At 35.0% G+C, this 17798-nt stretch overlaps 1 protein-coding gene across 3 annotated transcripts in view; it reads left to right on the forward strand.

Annotated features, from left to right (window-relative positions):
• LOC126734966 (cilia- and flagella-associated protein 45-like) overlaps positions 1–17798 on the forward strand; it is a 55590-nt gene that overhangs the window by 7070 nt on the left and 30722 nt on the right. For all 3 annotated transcript variants that reach the window (XR_007660230.1, XM_050438835.1, XM_050438834.1), the window contains exons 4-6: positions 173–325; positions 375–496; positions 4135–4384. Coding sequence is in view for 2 of the 3 variants with exons in the window: in XM_050438835.1 (XP_050294792.1) it covers positions 173–325; positions 375–496; positions 4135–4384 (525 nt within the window). In the remaining variant the exon portion in view is untranslated. The remainder of the gene's footprint in view (positions 1–172; positions 326–374; positions 497–4134; positions 4385–17798) is intronic.

Here is a 17798-nt window from a genome sequence, read left to right on the forward strand (position 1 = left end):
AACTATAAGATGAATTGAGAGAACCCCTTAATTTGTTATCCCTGATGATTGGTGATGATGGGCATGTTATATGTCCGAAACATGTCGGATTAATAGTTTTTAAATAAATTTAGTGAAGGATGACCAAAATACTTTTAGTTACCCATTGACTTTTTGATATTTGTTTAATCAGGTAGAATCAGAAGCAGCTAAAAAGAATCTATATTTGCTTAGAAGGTCTCAGGAATTAAGGATTGAACAGGACGAGAGAGTAAAAGAGGCAAATGGCATTATTTTGGCAACTAAATGCAGGGCTATAAGAAATGCCCAGATTGCCGAAAAAAAGGTAAGAACTTATAAATACGAGAATTGTTGTATATATTAGTATATTTTAGGTGATAGAAAAAGAACTAAAAGAAGAAGAGCAAAGGTTAGACGCCATGATGGAGCAACAAAGGCAAAAGAAAATCGTTGCTGAAGAAAAGAAGCGAGAGGCTGATGAAATGAAGAAACAAAAGTACCTAAAAATTTAAAAGCTGTATAATCAATGTGCACAGTATATTGGGTTATGCGGCAGCTAAAAAGGCGGAGCGAAAATAATTGTTAAAATTTTTTTTTTCGCTACTTGAGAACAAAGCAAATCATGACCAAAGGAGGGAAAAAGTAAACTCGAAGTCCAAGTCTCATAAATCAGCGTCTATTAAAGGTTATGCGTTTCGCCGCATTAGGGCATCATCATACCTAAATAAAATTATCAAAATTAAATTATACGGAAGAGAATGCTAATTAACAGAAAAGACATACCTATCGAAATACAAAAACCACACACTGACTTACACTAACATAAATAAAAAAATATAAAATAAAATAAGTTTACACCATCGTGTATCGTTATTGACTATAAAATATGGAATTTAAAACGCCAAATATCACATCCAGTACATATTATACATATTATCTTAGAAGGAATGAAAACAAATACAATTATGAAAGGACAAAAAACTATTTAAAGAAAAAAAGATTCTTTAAAAACATATTTTACATTCTTTCCCCCTAGTGGAAATTCTTCTACTAGACTGACCAACACACACAGCGGAACACTCACCACAATTCAATATAGTTCACAGTAGGTATGTCTTTTCTGTTAATTAGCGTTCTGTTCCGTATCATTTAATTTTGATAATTTTATTTAGGTCTGATGATGCCCTAATGCGGCGAAACGCGTAACCTTTAATAGACGCTGATTTATGAGACTTGGACTTCGAGTTTACTTTTTTCCCTCCTTTGGTCATATACTTAAGTCTCTTTGAGAGTAATGGATGATTATTTTAAATTAAAGCAAATCATGCAAAATAACCAATATTAAATAGGCATAGCTTACACAAGAAATAATTTGGTTGTAGAATCGTTAACTTTTTTGGGCATCTATTTTTTCCATCGACAATGTTGATTCTTTAACAGGAACATTTTGTATAAATAATGGTTTTCTAAAAAAATTAATATTGGTCTATTTGTTCTCTTGTGTTTGCCCACCACTAACCAGGATGAGTCTCTAGGAACCGCATCGATCGATTGTAGGTAATCTTTGATTAGAAAAAAATCTGAAAATTTGACAGTAGTTACTTAAATCGATAGGGGCAACTCGGCTAAAATATTTTTAAGATGGCGGCATTGCTGGTGGTTCCGTGTGTTCCTGTCAACTTCCTTAAAATTTGTATATACTATTCTATATCCAACCTTTTTTAACATATATCTACTAGGCAAGTAGCATTAGAATCCAGAATATGTCAATCAATAATAAGAATTTTGTGAAAATAAATATTTCATCTATATGTATTTTCCGTCGCTCAGCATCACAGACTTTTCACGAAAAGTAGAATTCTGTGAATTAATTTTACCCTGATCTGATAGTACTCGATTTTTTTTTTATCTTGGGAACAGTCAAAAATAATGTTTATAACACTGTCGTAACCACAAAGGAAGATTCCATGCTGAATGTCAGAGCTGCATTTAAAGAACTTTCAGTTTGTAAGGAGAGCCACCCACGAAGAAGGTATAAAAACGTAAGTTCAAGGGCATAAGTTTGAATTTTTGTAACTTTTCATTCTATTTGAATATTTTCTTTTTGGAAATAACTAGTAAATTTTTCTAGTATTTTTTTTTAAATTCTTAAAGTTTTGTATAATTTTCTGGACAATATATAGTGGTGGTTCTTTTTATAATATTTAATGCGATTGAAATATAAAAATAGGTTTTCGTTTTGAAAAAAGTCACTTAAGACCGTTTATTAAATTTCATTATAACCTTTTTTTGATTACTAATTATCAAAATTGAATATAAGGTCTATTAAAATGTTAGAGGGAAACTACAGGGAATCCGATCAAAATAAAATGATTATATAGTAGATATTGCATATGATGCATATTCAACCAATTGATATCTTTAAGAGTGTGAGAAATAGAATCATATTTTCTGATTCCGTGGATAAATCATAGGCAATTATTTTTAAGTTTTTGATTTCGTATTGAATCAACTTGCCGCAGCATGGCCCATAAACCATATCGCAGGGGTTTACCCAGGACAAAACATAGGCTTCACACAACATTGTTTTATTATTTTTTTGCTAGGATTTGGCGATAAAGTCCACATTTTTTCTTTATTTAATGACACCATTTTTTAATGACATTTATTTAGGTTTATTTCCACTATGTTGGCATTTACGAATTAAATTAAATATATATGCAATTACAATTTAGTCTGTGATATTTCTTATTATTTTCGTATCTAGTATAAATGTAGGTTAAAATTGAGCAAAAAATAGCAATTAAATCTCAATTTTAGGAAATTTCTTTCATTAATCCAAAATTATTAATATTCTAAAAGGGCATCAAAAATGAGATGTGAGTATTTGTATATATGTATACATACCTATATATACCTATATGTATATCAGTAAAATTCGTGGCACAAGAAAATTTATCGCCCGAAAAACCCTAAAATATGTGTTTGTTCTTTCCCAGTTTAATAATCACTACAGGAATGATCACATAAACCGCTATGATAGGCGAGGTTATTTTCAATTTCGTCATTTTGTTTCTTTTCTTTCTACGTATGGGGCTTATAAACTTTGTTAATTTTATTCATCTCTTTGAGTGTGATAAAATAATCTCAGCCGAATACAAATTGTATTAATCATTGGAATATTTTTATTTCATAATTGTATTTATAAAGTCTTATAAGTTAGTAATAAAATTATAATATTGTATTAATAAAATAATTTTATAAATGCCTGGAATCAATTTTACAATCTTATCTAAAACTATTAAACAAGTCTATTGAAATAAAATTATTTTATTAGAGAGACAATTAAATTTTTTTAAATTGTTATATAGTGTGGTATATTATAATTTCAAGCATCTTTATGCTGATTTGGGATTTTCTATAAATCAAAATTTATTGCGGTTATAGCTTGATCGGTTTCTTCCAGTAAAAAAGATAGATACATTTCTGTATTGTCAAGACGAAGCAAAGATGGAACATTAACACATATATGGCGTACAACAAAGGACCAAGAATCGATCACTGTGGAACTCCCATTAATACTTCTAAATTCTAAAAAAGTTAAAGCCTCACCAAAAGACAGGATTGCTTCCGGAGTGACAACAAGTTTGATATTAGCAAATTCAATATATTTCAACTTGAAATATATACTTGTTGAAATATATAAACATTGATATGAGTTTTATTGCTTGATCAAACAACCCAATAAAAAATACGCTAAAAGTAGTGTACAGTTTAAAGGTAGTGCCTGCAAACGTCATTTTTGATATAAAAACTTAAATATATCAAAAACAATAAGACTTAAATATAGAACATTATGCACAAAAAGTATTTAGATTAATGATAATTTTAATTCAGAATTAAAAATGTAATTATATATAAAGTGTTCAATTCAAAACAACGAAGGTGACTTAGGGTATAACCAGAAGTTTCGCCATCTTCAAAATACTTTAGCCGAGTTGCCCCCATCGACTTTAGTATACTGTCAAATTTTTAGATTTTTCGTAATTATAGTTTTCCCACAGACAATCGATGGGGATTCTGGAGACTCATCCTGTATTTAAACCTTAATATTGCAAGAAAATCTTTTTCTAGTTATGTCAAAGAAGTCCTTCAGCAAATAAAAGAAAATGAATTGGATCGTCTTTTGGAAGCGGAACGTATAGAAGAGGAAAGCAAAATGCTGAATAAGGCTTTAATTGAACTTCAAAAAGATGAAGAAAAACGACAGAAAGCTAAGATTGAAATGCAAATAAAAATGAGAGAGGAGTTCAAGAAAGCTAATGAAGAAGCTTGTAGATACCGAAGGCTTAAGGCTGAGGAACAACGAATCGCAGATTTGAGGGTAAGAGTTTTTAATACCGAAAAGACTGTCATTAAAATAAATTGATTTTGAGAAATTTATTAAACTTATATTTTAACCACTATTATATTCAGTCGATCAACTGCATAATAAATGCGCAACCATTATGCAATTCAACAAGATGTAATAAGATATATGAATTAATCACTCGTCGCGTCTGAGGTTAAAAATCTCTCCGTTAAAAAAAATATTTTTTCATTTTCAACGTGTATAAGAATTTTAAAAAATACAAATGTGAAATAATTACTAGTCTTTAATGTCCTTTCCTTCTTTTCGCACTTGATTGCTACGATACAAAAAAAATGTGTTCATATTCGTTATTATATCGACAATGTCGATGAATATTTTATACGAAAAACTTAGAGATCATCTCAGAAATATAATTACATTTGGCCACGTTGTAAAAACTAAGGTTAGAACGGGAAATAAAACTTTCAGATCCAGTGTTAACAAGCGACTTATTGTTACTCATCCGTTGACAGTATGGTTGACATCTGGTAAGAACCGCGGCTTAATAGATGTTGACACCTCTTTACAGGTACTTTAAACTTACCTTTTACTTTTTACATATACTTTATACTTAGAGAACATTTTTAACAACTGCTCAATATATATCTAATATATATTGAACAGTTGTTAAAAAAATGTATTCCTAATACCTCTCTTGGTTTATAAAAATCTTATTTTTATCCCTATTTATGGTAACTCTTTATCCTAAACGTTGTTTCAGCTCTTCTATATCTTTAATCTTAAAATTGGAAGCTAACTCACATTTTAAAAATTCTGTTTCTCGATTAGAATTATCAAAAATAAAAAATCCTCAACGTAAAGCGCAAGTACAATCATTCTGTCATTTTTACGTTTAAATAATAAGCAAGGTTCAAATTCTGATTTCATGTAATTTAAATTTTGCAATAAAACCTCAACCATTTTAAAACAAAATCTTGAGATTGCCTTATTTAACTTTAATACCTTATTAGAATTTGACACTTTTACGCCTTTTGGCAACTTCATGAAAATATTTTCCTTCAATTGTCCATTTAAAAATGCCATTGTAACATCTAAATGACAAAATTAAGCTTCACAGATAAACCCAACAATAATCTTAGAGTTGAGTGAGACAAAGTTTTTTCAAAATCAATTCCATACCTTTGAGTATATCCTTTGGCCACCAATCTGGCTCTATATATCACCTTTTGGTCAGCATCATGCTTCCTTTTAAATACCTACTTACCCTCCACTACACTACCATTTTCTGGAGCATCCACCGAATCCCATGCTTTGTTTTCAGTAAAAGAATCTAGCTAGTTCTGTATTGCCTTCAACCAACAAACACGCTCAGGTCTGGATAGTGCTTTCTCAAAAGTCACAGGATCATCTGGATGTCACCTACCAAGTAAGTCACATAGTCATTGTAAGTTTTTAACTTAGGTATTCTGCTTGACCTTCTTGTCTTCGCAGGTATCTATTCCCCTCTAACTGGTAAATTGACTTCATTATGTTTATTTTCACCAAGATCAGTTGAGCTCTCACTCGCCTCCTCTATAGTTTGGTGCTTTTCAGAGTCTCCCACTGAAGTTGAATCTCCTATTGAAACTGAGTCTCTAGTTATTTCTGGCTCGTTCACTGCAATTGTTATCTCATTCACAATATCAGCTGGCTTCTCCATTATTATAACATTCCTACTTGTGGTTACAGCCCCTTTCTCTAGATTATATACTCCATAGCCCTTTATTGCGTCAGTGTAACCAACCAAGATATGTTTTACAGCCTTCTTATCCCAATTTAATCTCCTTTGCTTGGGAATATGCACCATCACAATGCTACCAAAAATCCTTAGATTTCTAACATCCGGCTTCCTGCTATACTATTTGCTAGTAGTAGTAGTAGAAGTAACGGTGGGGGAGCTAGAGCTCGGCAAGTAGGCCTGAGCAGTCCCTTTTCGCCAACCCCAGAATCACCCACCCCTACGCCCAGTGTGTGTTTTTTTTTATACAGGGTGTGTTTTAAGCCAACTTTTGAACACCCGCCACCACTTTATTTTTAGAGATACAGCAAAACTATTCAAATAAAAAAGGTTCGGATTAGTCTCTACTTTAATAATCAGCTATTTTTTTGTTAGGTTAATTCAGCAAAATTTACAGAAACATCAGTTTTCTAGATTCAAGATTGCAGTTGCGCCCCCTAGCGGCCATTTTAGAAACTTGAAAATATTTTCCAGGTCATTCTCTTGGCCATTTTAGTAATAAATTTTTTTATCGCAAGCTTCTACGATGAATAGTTTCTCAGATACAGTACCTCGCATTCTTATTTGGCCACCCTGTACAAGAAGAAGTAGCTAAAGCGCTTGGAATTAGTTTAAGAATGGTGCAAAAGGTTGTATACGAAAACAAGAACAATCTTATTCCCAAGAAGGAATAAAAGTGTAAAAGGAAGAAGCCGAAGACTGAAGATTTAAGTGAATGTATAAAAATGGAAGTAAGGGATAGGATTTATGAACTATATAGGCTAAAAACAAATATAACGCTGCCATTTCTAAGGGATGTTTTAAAGCAACGCGGCACTTTGGAAATTGGACTGTCTGCTTTATCAAAATTAATTAAAAACATAGGCTTTCGCTATAAAAAAGAGTGCAATAAAAGATATTTGTGTGAACTACCAAATATTGTGAGCCAACGAATAGGGTTTTTAAGACAATATACACAAAATGAAAAATCAAAGTTAAGGAAAGTTGTTTTCTTAAATGAAACTTGGATATTTTCAAAAGGGAGTGGAATAAAATCTTAGCAAGATGAATCTGTGAAAAGCGTGAAAAGAAAAAAAGGATGTGGTCAGAGAAAACGATTTATTATTTTACATGCCGGGTCTTCAACGGGATTCGTTCCAGGTGCAAGTTTAATTTTTTCTTCTAAGTCTAAAAGTATGGATTATCATGGCAATATGAGTTGCGAAATGTTTGAAAAATGGTTAAAGGAACAGTTAATACCGAACTTGCAAGAACCTTCCTTAATAGTATTAGACAATGCGTCGTATCATTCAAGAATTTTGAATAAACAACCAAATGGAAGTTGGAGAAAAAGCGAAATTTATGAATGGTTAGTAAAAGAAAATCAGAATCCCTTGCCATATATGCTAAAATCCGAACTTCTTTCAATTGCAAAATCGCTGAAAAGACTAAAAATACAGGGTGTCTCACGACGAATAGACGCGATCGATATCTCAAAAACTAATTTATCAAACATTTTGAAAATTTGGCAACATGGCACAGTCGATGGGGGCCACACAACTTAAATATTTTGACAGTTGTGACGTTTCCGGTTATACCGGAAGTGAGTGTCAACTTCGTTATTTTTAATGGAACACCCTGTATATTTATACATTTTTGGCTTCCACGTGAAATTCTAGGTATATTTTGTGTATAATGTCCTATACCTAAGTGTAACCGTTTTTGATATATTTTTAATTTCATGTGAAAAACTATATAGTTTATAAGCCCTAACATAATTACCAATTACTCTCTTTTAGTAGCCTTTATGTATTGGTTAGTTTCGGTTTTATTTTAAAGGAAGGGCCACTTTAAAAGACTATTTTAATATTTGGCTAAAAAAAAGATATAGGGGGGTCAAAAACTGGCATTTAAAATTGAAAAGAAAAAATCATTAAAAGTCAATTTTTTTAAATGGAAACCCCTTATTTTTGTAATTTTTTCATCAAGATAATTAAAAATAAGGTTAACTTTATATCATGAATTTGCCTTTAAACAAAGAAAGTAGTTTTCTGGTCTCTGACTGCACTGCATCACACACAATAGAAATTAATTGTTTGTCCATTATACCAAAACGTACAGTTTCTCAATAATTATTACAAAAAAACACAATCACACATAAACAAAGAAGAAGACAAGATCAAATAATCGTTAAAAATTAGACGCTGTGCCCTGAAATCGACAAATTAGTATGTTATGCACATACATAGGGTCATGCTAAATCGTATACTAATTTCTCAAAAATTTAGGTAACAACCGTTTTTAAATGAAATATGTACAATTTTAATGAAAGGCTAGGGAGGCATTTTTGCTCCATTAAAAATTATAAAATGCTTAGATTTAGATATTATTGCGTAAAGAAAAATTGTTATTGAGAATTCCGTCTATTTCGGACAATTTTTCAAAAAAGAAAAGTAAATATTATGTCTGGCAACTTAGCAGAATATCGGGGATTCTAGGCATATACCAATGAGGCGTATACCCAAAGGGCTTTATACTTATGGGCTTTTTCACGTCATGAAAGGAAATAACCAATGTTTTACATGTCGAATCTCGGATACGTAGTATTCCGCAGACATTTTTACGGTGTTAAAGGCATCACGTCAGTTAATAATTATGATCTAAGGTGTAAACGCGGCTTTAATATGTCACCTGACGGCCTTCAATGTATTGTCAAACTCTCAAGGACATACATTTTGGCAGCCACTGATTTTTCAATTTGATTCATATTACGCGGTGACTTTTGAACCCGCACGATAAGAGCGAAGGCGACTATATGTAGTTTCCTCCCCTGTACAGCAATTCGGACAGAGTGGGGTTTCTTTTATACCAAGAAGGTGTAGATGCTTGTTTAGACTGTTGTGCCCGGTTAGGATTCCCACCAAGTCTTTGATACTTTGTCGGGTCTTTGTTAGCAGTCGCCTTGCTTTAGAGCCGTCATGGTCTGGTATCATTTCTTTGGCCTGTCTACATCCTTCTGTCCTTCTCTAATTCTTCCTTGTTTTTTCCTAGGCCCAATTATTAAGTTTCTGGGAGATTTGTTTTTTTTTTTGCTAAGACCGAGAATTAAAGTTGATAAGTTCGGGGCCTACGAAGGGGTTAACGGAACCTTGTCTTGCCAGTTCGTCGGCCCGCTCATTGCCCTCAACACCTTGGTGTCCTGGGACCCACCTCAGTCTCACTTCCTTGTGTGCTGCAAGCCTTTCCAATGCGTCTCTGCATTCCTGGACTAGCGCTGAGCTGGCCTTGGGTTTCTGAATCGTCTTGGGGGCAGCTTGACTATCGGAGTAGATGCAAATCTCCCCGTCACCTTCCAATGCCTCTCGTTTGTTCGCTACTTCGAGTATAGCAAACACCTCCGCTTGGAAAACTGTGGTCTGTTTCCCTAGCGGGAAGGATTCCTCTGTGTTCGTTTTCATCCTGTACACTCCGGCTCCGGCTGAATTGGTGCTTTTCATCCATGATCCATCCGTGTATCCTGGAAACCACTTGGCTCTTTAACTTGGTTCGCCGACCATTCTTCCTTTATCGGGATTCCGACTTGAAACCCCTTCTTTAACCTTAGTTTGCCACTTTCTGTAGTGCATCTGGATGTCAGAGTTGGTATGTTCTTATACATCCTGAGAGCAATCGTCATATGGCCTTGTCTTAAGTGAACATTGCGCCATCCTCCACTATCTCTCATCCTCTTATACGCCGCCATGGCCTCCCTCTCAATCCAGACTGGGAGGTCCGGTAGCCCAAGAAGAATATTTAGTGGTGCCTCAGGTGTTGTTCTCATGGCTCCAGCAATTCCTAAGCAGACCAGTCTTTGCAGTATGGTCAGCTTTTGGGCGTTGGTGACCTTCAATATGGCTGGCCACCGACACCACTGTTCCACTATCCTGCACGACTTGCATTCGTTCACAGACTGTGTTCACGAATTTACCCGTGACCATCTATGATTGTATTAGAATCTCCTCTGTTATATACCTGTCTATAAGCCTTTCTATAGTCTTTAGTAGAAATGAAGTCAGGCTTATTGCCCTAAAGGACTTTGGTTGACGGTAGTCTTTCTTGCCCGGTTTTGGGATAAAGACCACATTTGCCGCCCTCCAGATTAGTGGAACATACCCCATTGCAATGCTGGCCTCAAAAACTCTCTTTAAGTAAGGCAGTGTGGTTTCGAGGCCTACTTGCAACATCATGGGTATGATTCCGTCAGGTCATGCAGCCTTATATGGACTAAACTCACCCACTGCCCAAGCTATGGCTTCATTTGTTACTATGTTTCTGACGAGGTTCCAGGCCGGCTCCGGATCTGGTTCCTCGCCCCAAAATGCAGCGTTTCCTTCTCCAGGAAAGTGAGTTTTAAGGAGAAGCTCGATAGTCTCTTCTTTGTTTGAGGTCCATAGTTTACCTTTCTTCAGGCATCATATCTCGTTTTCCTGTCAGAGCCCAGTAGCTTCAGACGGGCTGTGTCTGAGAGAGATTCCATCTCTCCACAGAACTTGCGCCAGCAGTCTCTTTTGCATCGTCGAACTTCATTTTTGAACTTCCTTCTAGCTCTTAAGTATAAATCCGAATTCTCTTGAGTTCCCCCCTTAAGAGCGCGGTGGTGCGACCTTCTTACGTCTTTTTTGAGACAGTCCAAAATGTCATTCCACCAGGGCAATCTCTTGTTGCCAACTCTCCTGGGAGGACATGTGGCCTCGTAAGAACTGATGAGTATACTGTTTAGCCGTACTACTTCTGTATTTAGTTCCTCTTTGGAGGATATGATCCACCTAGAGTACCCATGGACTGAACAAGACCCTCTTTAAATTTGGTCCAGTCGGTAGCCCTCGGGTTTCTCTTGAGGGGCTGTTCCTCCTTATCCGAACCGATTTCGAATCGGATCATTCTATGGTCGGACATTGTTATGTCCTGTGATTCCCTCCAGTTTTCAACCCTTTCCGCAAATGACCGTGTTACCAGCGTTATATCGATAACCTCTTGTCTAACTCTATTGACAAAAGTCGGTTCCGCATTTACGTTTATTACCTCAAGGTTTTTCGCTACTACATATTCTAATAATGTCGTACCCCTCGTGTTGGTATCCGTACTTCCCCATACAGTGTTGTGCTCGTTTGCGTTACACCCCGCGAATAATGGAAAACCACTATCCCTTGTGTATTTTATTAACCTTTTTAGTTCTTGCGTCGGGAGAAGTTGTCCATTATCATACGGAAGATATAAACTGCGTATTATTAACATATATTTTATGCCACTTACCGTGTACTCCAGCAGAGCTGCCGTAGTATCCTTGGAGCTTACTTGTGGTAAAGGTGTTAATTGAAGCTCCCTGGATGCTAAGAGACACGTTCTGGGCCTCTGGTCTCCTTCAATCCCGGTTATAAGTTTGAAGCCGATGGCCTCTAGTCCTTTTATTTGTAAATACTATTTGCTAAGTCCTGAAGCCATACTTCTATTTCGTAAATAGACAGCTGTATGAACTAAACTTTTAAAACTTTTTGTCCATCTGTGCATCAAATAACAAGCACTTTGCTTTCTCAACCACAATCCTATTTAACCGTTCACAAATTCCATTCTGCTCTGGTGTGTAACTGTTAGTTTTCTGGTGTACTATACCATTCTGAGCAATAAACCTATGTCACGTCCAGTGAATTCTCCGCCCCGATCACTCCTGATTATTTTAAGCTTTTTTTCTGTATAGATCTCGACTTCAGCTTTAAACTTCTTAAAGACTTCATTCTTTGATTTAAGAAAGTACATAAAAGTCATTCTACTATAATCGTTAATAAAAAGCAAGAAAAATCTTGACGCACCTAGAGAAACCGGCTTCATTGGGCCGCAGACATCTGTGTGTACTACCTCCAAAACACAGAACGGCTCTAGTACCGTTCTCCTTGAATGTATTGATTGCTTAGCCTCGCAACAAATTTCACAATTTGCGTTCTCAGTTTTAACCAAACCAATGTAATGCAGCTCTTTCACCATTTCTTGAGACTTCATCTGGTTAAGATAAACTGCTATTGATGTGGCTAAATCTCTCCACTTTCGATAGTCAAATCAGTAAACAGTATACTACTTGAATTTTTGACATTCAATCGATAGACTTCTCGAACGAAATCGGCTGCACCAACCAAGTCACCAAACGAGTTGTAAATCAAAAATTTTTGTCAAATTCCACGGTATTGCCATTCTTAAGAAATTGACTTACCGACACCAAATTTGTAGTCAATTTTGGCATATATAAAACATCTTGAACTGTCACAGTTTTACTTCCAACCATTGTATTAATTAGAACTCTTGGCCTCTACAACTGTTCGATCAGCTATCATGATCTCTTGGATCTCAGGTTCATACGCATTTAATATGTAATCTTTATTGGCTGTTAAGTGAATACTTGCACTACTGTCCACACACCAATCAGACTTAAAATGACTACTTAGAAAAACATTACTAAAAGCATTCACTCTTTTCTGATCATTAGGTGATTTCTCAGATTTCATTCCATTTTTAGGAAACTTGTTTCTAAAATGTCCAAGTTCAGAACACTTAAATCACCTTACTTCACTTTTGTCCTTCTTGTCACACTTTTTATACTGCGAAGTAGATTTTGAATAACTGGAACTCGAACATTTACTAGCAAAAGCACTGCCTGAAGCACGGGCAACATCACTTTTCATTTGCAACAATTTTTGTTTAATGGAATCAGCGGAAATATTCATGCCAGAATGCTCTATCGCCATAATTATAGAACTAAACTTTTCTGTGAGCCCAACTAACAATATTGACCCAATCCACTCATCGTCTATTTTAAATCCTGTAGCACGCAATTTTTGTGCCGGTTAAAAGATCATCAACGAACAAAATCACGCTGTATTATATTAAAAATCTTTAAACAGTCTTTAGCATGTATTTTACCTATTTCCTGCAAAGATCTAGTAGCCAGAAATGCAGCAGAGGCTGTCCCGTATGTAACGGTGGACAAATCGTAAGTTAAAATCGGTTCATTAATATTAGCACGCCAAAGCGATTCAATCACGTCAATTCTTTGAAGCTTACGATATTCAGGGGCTACATAGACCTGTCAATACATTTTTTCAATGTCACCACTAAGAACCACAGGATGTATATGATACCGTAAGAGAATTGAAAAAAGACTGTTTTGAACATTAGATCCGACCATAAGTAAATCGTTTAAAGAAAAACCTGAGTCAGATTTACAGGAAGAATCGAAAACGACCCGTAGTTTAGTTGTAGTGGAGCTTAATTTAAGCACACAGTGGTGCGGGAAAAAATACCCTGATGTATCATTTTGATTCTCAGATAGGGTCATATGACCGAGTCTTTCATATTCAGTCATAAAGTCTTGATAAGTACGTTTTAAATCAGGGTTTTTATTCAGTTTCCCTTCAAGATTTAAAAAACGACTTGTAGCTGTCAACTTCGAGTACCCAAGACGATCAATGGAGTCCTTAAGTGGAAGATGTACTACAAATTTACCATCAGGGGCTCTAGAAGTGTGCTGAGAGAAATGTTCCTCGCAAAAGGTTTCCTCTGGTAATAAGTATTTAGTTTTAGGAAATTCCTCTACCTCCCAAAATTTAGTTAGCTGATTGTCAATTGAAGTGGTAAAAAAAGCACTGTGTCTTTGAGCAAGGACTTGAACTAAGATGAGTTTGTAAAGGACCAAAAATAATCTATCCAAAATGTGTCTTTTGCAAAATTGGAAGTCCTCGACCCAATTTTATTTGACCAATATGGATCAGTTCCCAGAAAATGTCTGCTCCGAGCAGTAAGTCAATAGGTTTTGCAGAGCTGAAGTCGGGATCAGCCAATGCAATATTTTTGGGAATATGTAATATACTGGAGTCAAAGGATATAGCCGGAATATTTCCAGTTATAGATTAAGGTACAGGACACGATATGTTGGCAAGTTAGAAAAATTGGATTGGACTTTAGCAAAAACTCTAGAATTCATGGTTTCAATTTTCTGATTGATACCAGTTATAGAATGTTTAATATTTTCAATAGGAAGTTGTAACAAGTTGCAAAGTCTTCCTAAAATAAAATTGGATTGGCTTCCACTGTCTAGGAGTACTCTACATAAGTGTGACTTATCTGTAGTGTCAGAAACTTTGTTGATAGCAGTGGATAATAATACAGTGTTTGAATTAAGTTTTTCATTTACCACTAAACTACAAGGTGAGTATATAAGAGGAGTGTGCATCACATGTGTAGACCAAGAGGTTGTGGCTACATCTTTCAAGTCAGTCTCAGTGCTGTTAGAATGAGAAGAGGTAGATGTGTTATTATTATTGGTTTGTACAGTCCCAGAATAGGTTCTGTTGAAATGTAAAAGAGTATGATGGAATTTTCCACATTTTCTGCATCCAGACGACCTACAGTTTTAAGTTGCGTGGCTTATAGAAAGGCAGTTGATACATTTCTTCTAAAACTTCATTTGTTTAGCATTATTTAATTTTTGAATAGCACAAATTTGTAAAAACTGAGGACATGTGTAGATGAGATGTTCTTTTTGAAAAAACGTGCATTTTTTAATACTGTTAGTGGCGACAAAGGACTGAGAAGTATTTTTGTGAAAGTTGGGGTGTGATTGGCGAGACCTTTCGATTTTGTTTGAAGTGTTTCTAAAAGAGCTGTTTTCGAAAGACTCTAAAATTCTGCATCTGTCTTTTAAAAAATCTATAAGTTCTTTCTAAGTAGGGACTTCTTCATAACAGGTTTTGGAATCCTAAGCTATTCTAGTCATATTGTCAAATTTACCTGTCACAATATGACAGATTAAGGCATCCCAATGTTCTGTAGGCATCTTTAAAACCGTCAAGGCGCCCATGTGCTTCTGTAAGCCGTCAAGTATGACTCTAAGGCCACGTCCAGATTCACGTGATAAAGATGATATTTAAGATGTTCCAGACCACATCATAATTGGCATCAGAGTTTTCAAGTGATGAGATAGCTTCAGCTGCCATACCCTTTAGAGAGAGGCGCAAGTAATTAAATTTTTTGGCTGGTATTTGTTTGAAATTGCTATGTATTAAGGAATTAAAAGTGTCTCTAAAAAACAACTATTGAACTGTCAAACGTTAGAAGGTTTATTGGAGGCAGTCTAATATTGTTAAATCATCATTATTAGAATTAGTTTTCACGTTTGGAGTTAAAACCTGCGGCTGCATCAGGTCAATTAAAAATTTGCTCGCTTCAGATGTTATGCGGTAGAATTTATTTTCAAATTGTTGAGTCTCACTGTCATGTTCATCAAAATTAATATCAGTCTCAGCAGCGGCAATCTTTAACTGAGCAGCGTTAAAATCTTCCAACAATTGATCAGCCTTTTGCGCACGCATTTTGAGTTTCACTAAATCAGTTTGAGAAAGATTTCTGTTTGACTTAAGAGCTTGAAAATAGTTTTCAAACCGTGTAAGAGCAGCTTTAGTAGCCTTTCTTTTATTTCTTGCGTCAGCCATCTCGAATAGTTAATAATACCAATACAAGTACTTTCAAAGAAATTGTTCAAAGTAGAGGCAAAGTAATAAAACAATGCAATTAAATAGGTTTCTCAAAACACTTAATTAAAATGCATGTAAAGTTATCAAACCTAGTAACGTAAGTAACACCAAAAATGTGTAAAATATCTACTTGCCATCAACAAGTCTGTAATTCAATGCTTAAAATACTAATAAGGTAGGTATATTAAATTTTAAAATTTAATAAAATGTAAATAGTAGAAAATCACCATCAAAAGGAGTGTGAAATACCAAAAGAAATGAGTGTAAATAGGGATAGTATACCAGCAAAATGTGTAATATATTGCAACGTAAACAAATGTCAATTAAAGGTATTAGTTTTATCACCAAAGTAGCATCAAATATCACAAAATCGTTTGTAAATCAATGTAAAGTACCATCAAAAGTAACCACCATAAAGAAACATAAATACAAAGCAGTTTAATTTTGTTAAAAAAATAAACAAATAAATCAAACAGAGGCCTGTAAAAGTAAAGAAAAGAAAGTAAGAAAGGAACGCACTAACCTGTAGTGAAATAAGCAAAACCAATCGGTATTCCCTGAGAAGACCATCTTATTGTTCCCGTCGTCAAAAAGGCAAAATATCCAAACTTGGGCCGGCGGTCGGCGTTTCTTCCAGTTGAAGCCACAAATAAATGCGGTAAAAGCCTCGTTGAAAGTCCCGTACGGATGTTAAAATGCAGTGAAATTCCGTTCGGGAGTCAAATCCAGCGAAGAAGGACCATAATATGTAGAGTGTGGCGTTCAGATTATTTGCGTTTCACGTTAATTAAAAACAACATTTATTTGCCAACAGTAATAAGTACAAATTATTAAATTAAATAGTATGACGCCATTGTTTTGCGTCGTCAGAAAGTCAAGAAAGAGCTTATGGTCGTTCCCGCTTCTACACCTCGCGCGGCGCTCTCCTCGCGCATGGTGACGTCGCGTGATATGGAAGGGATTCGGTATTGTCAAGCGTTAACAAAAATAACCGTCGACTAGACACATTTTCTTGATAGTTTCTGCAATTTTCAGTTAGTTCAGTTGATAAAGGATGAACAAAACATATACTTTTGTCTAATTTAGCAAAGATTTTTGATTCCTTGGGATTAATTTCTCCTCTAACTTTTTTCGTGAAGCACTTAATTCAACGCTTATGGTATTTAAAACTAGGTTGGAATGAAACGCTTCCAAGCGAAATTGTTTTTCTTTGAAATAAATACTAATCAGACATATCTTTTATATCCGAATGTAAAATTCCTTGTTTTTTGTTCCCCCTCACTGATGAGACCATAGAAATTTACGGGTTTTTCGATAGCTCCGAAAAAGGCTATTGCGCTGTAATTTACCTATGCTGTGTACTTGCTGATGAGCAAGTAAACACTCAATTTGTTGTGCTAAGTCAAAAGTAGCATCGGTAAAAAAGATGTTTACAAAATTTATACATCATCTTTCGCAATTCATAAGATTTTCGCCTGGAGTGACTCAAAAATTGCTCTTTCGTAGATCAAAGCATCTCCACATCGTTGGAGTACTTTTGTTAGTAATAGGGTCTCCTTTATTTAAGAAAAGCTACCAGTTTCTTGTTGATATCATGTCTCCTCTGAAAACAATCCTGCGGATTTAGGTTCTAGAGGTTTATTTCCAGTAGAGTTAAAAAGTAATTCCCTTTGGTGGGCGGCTCCAAGTTCTTTAGTTAATTCAAACCGCAACTCGATCCTCTTTATAAATATCTCTTCTAATGTCAATTCTTTACCAGAAGAAAAGAAAACATGCTTATTAGTTTCCGCTTCAGAAGATTTTTTTCAAATACTCATTATCAAGTTTTCCTCATTTGATAGATTAACGCGCATTGTTGCTTATATTTTTCGCTATAAAAATAACATTTGTTTTCCACTTAAATAACTTACAGACGTTCTTACGTCCTCCGAACTTCATGCCGCAACAATGGTTTTAGCTAAGCATGTTCAGTCCCCCAGGCTTTTGCTTCAGACATAAGGCTAATTCAAACCCATCAATAACGTTCGAAGCCGCTTAGAAAGTTAGGCTTTTTTTTAGATAGTGTATCTTACATGTGGGTAGTCGGTTAAAACATTTATTGAGTTTTAATCAC

This window comes from Anthonomus grandis, chromosome 4 (genome assembly GCF_022605725.1).
Source record: "Anthonomus grandis grandis chromosome 4, icAntGran1.3, whole genome shotgun sequence".
NCBI lineage: Eukaryota > Metazoa > Arthropoda > Insecta > Coleoptera > Curculionidae > Anthonomus > Anthonomus grandis.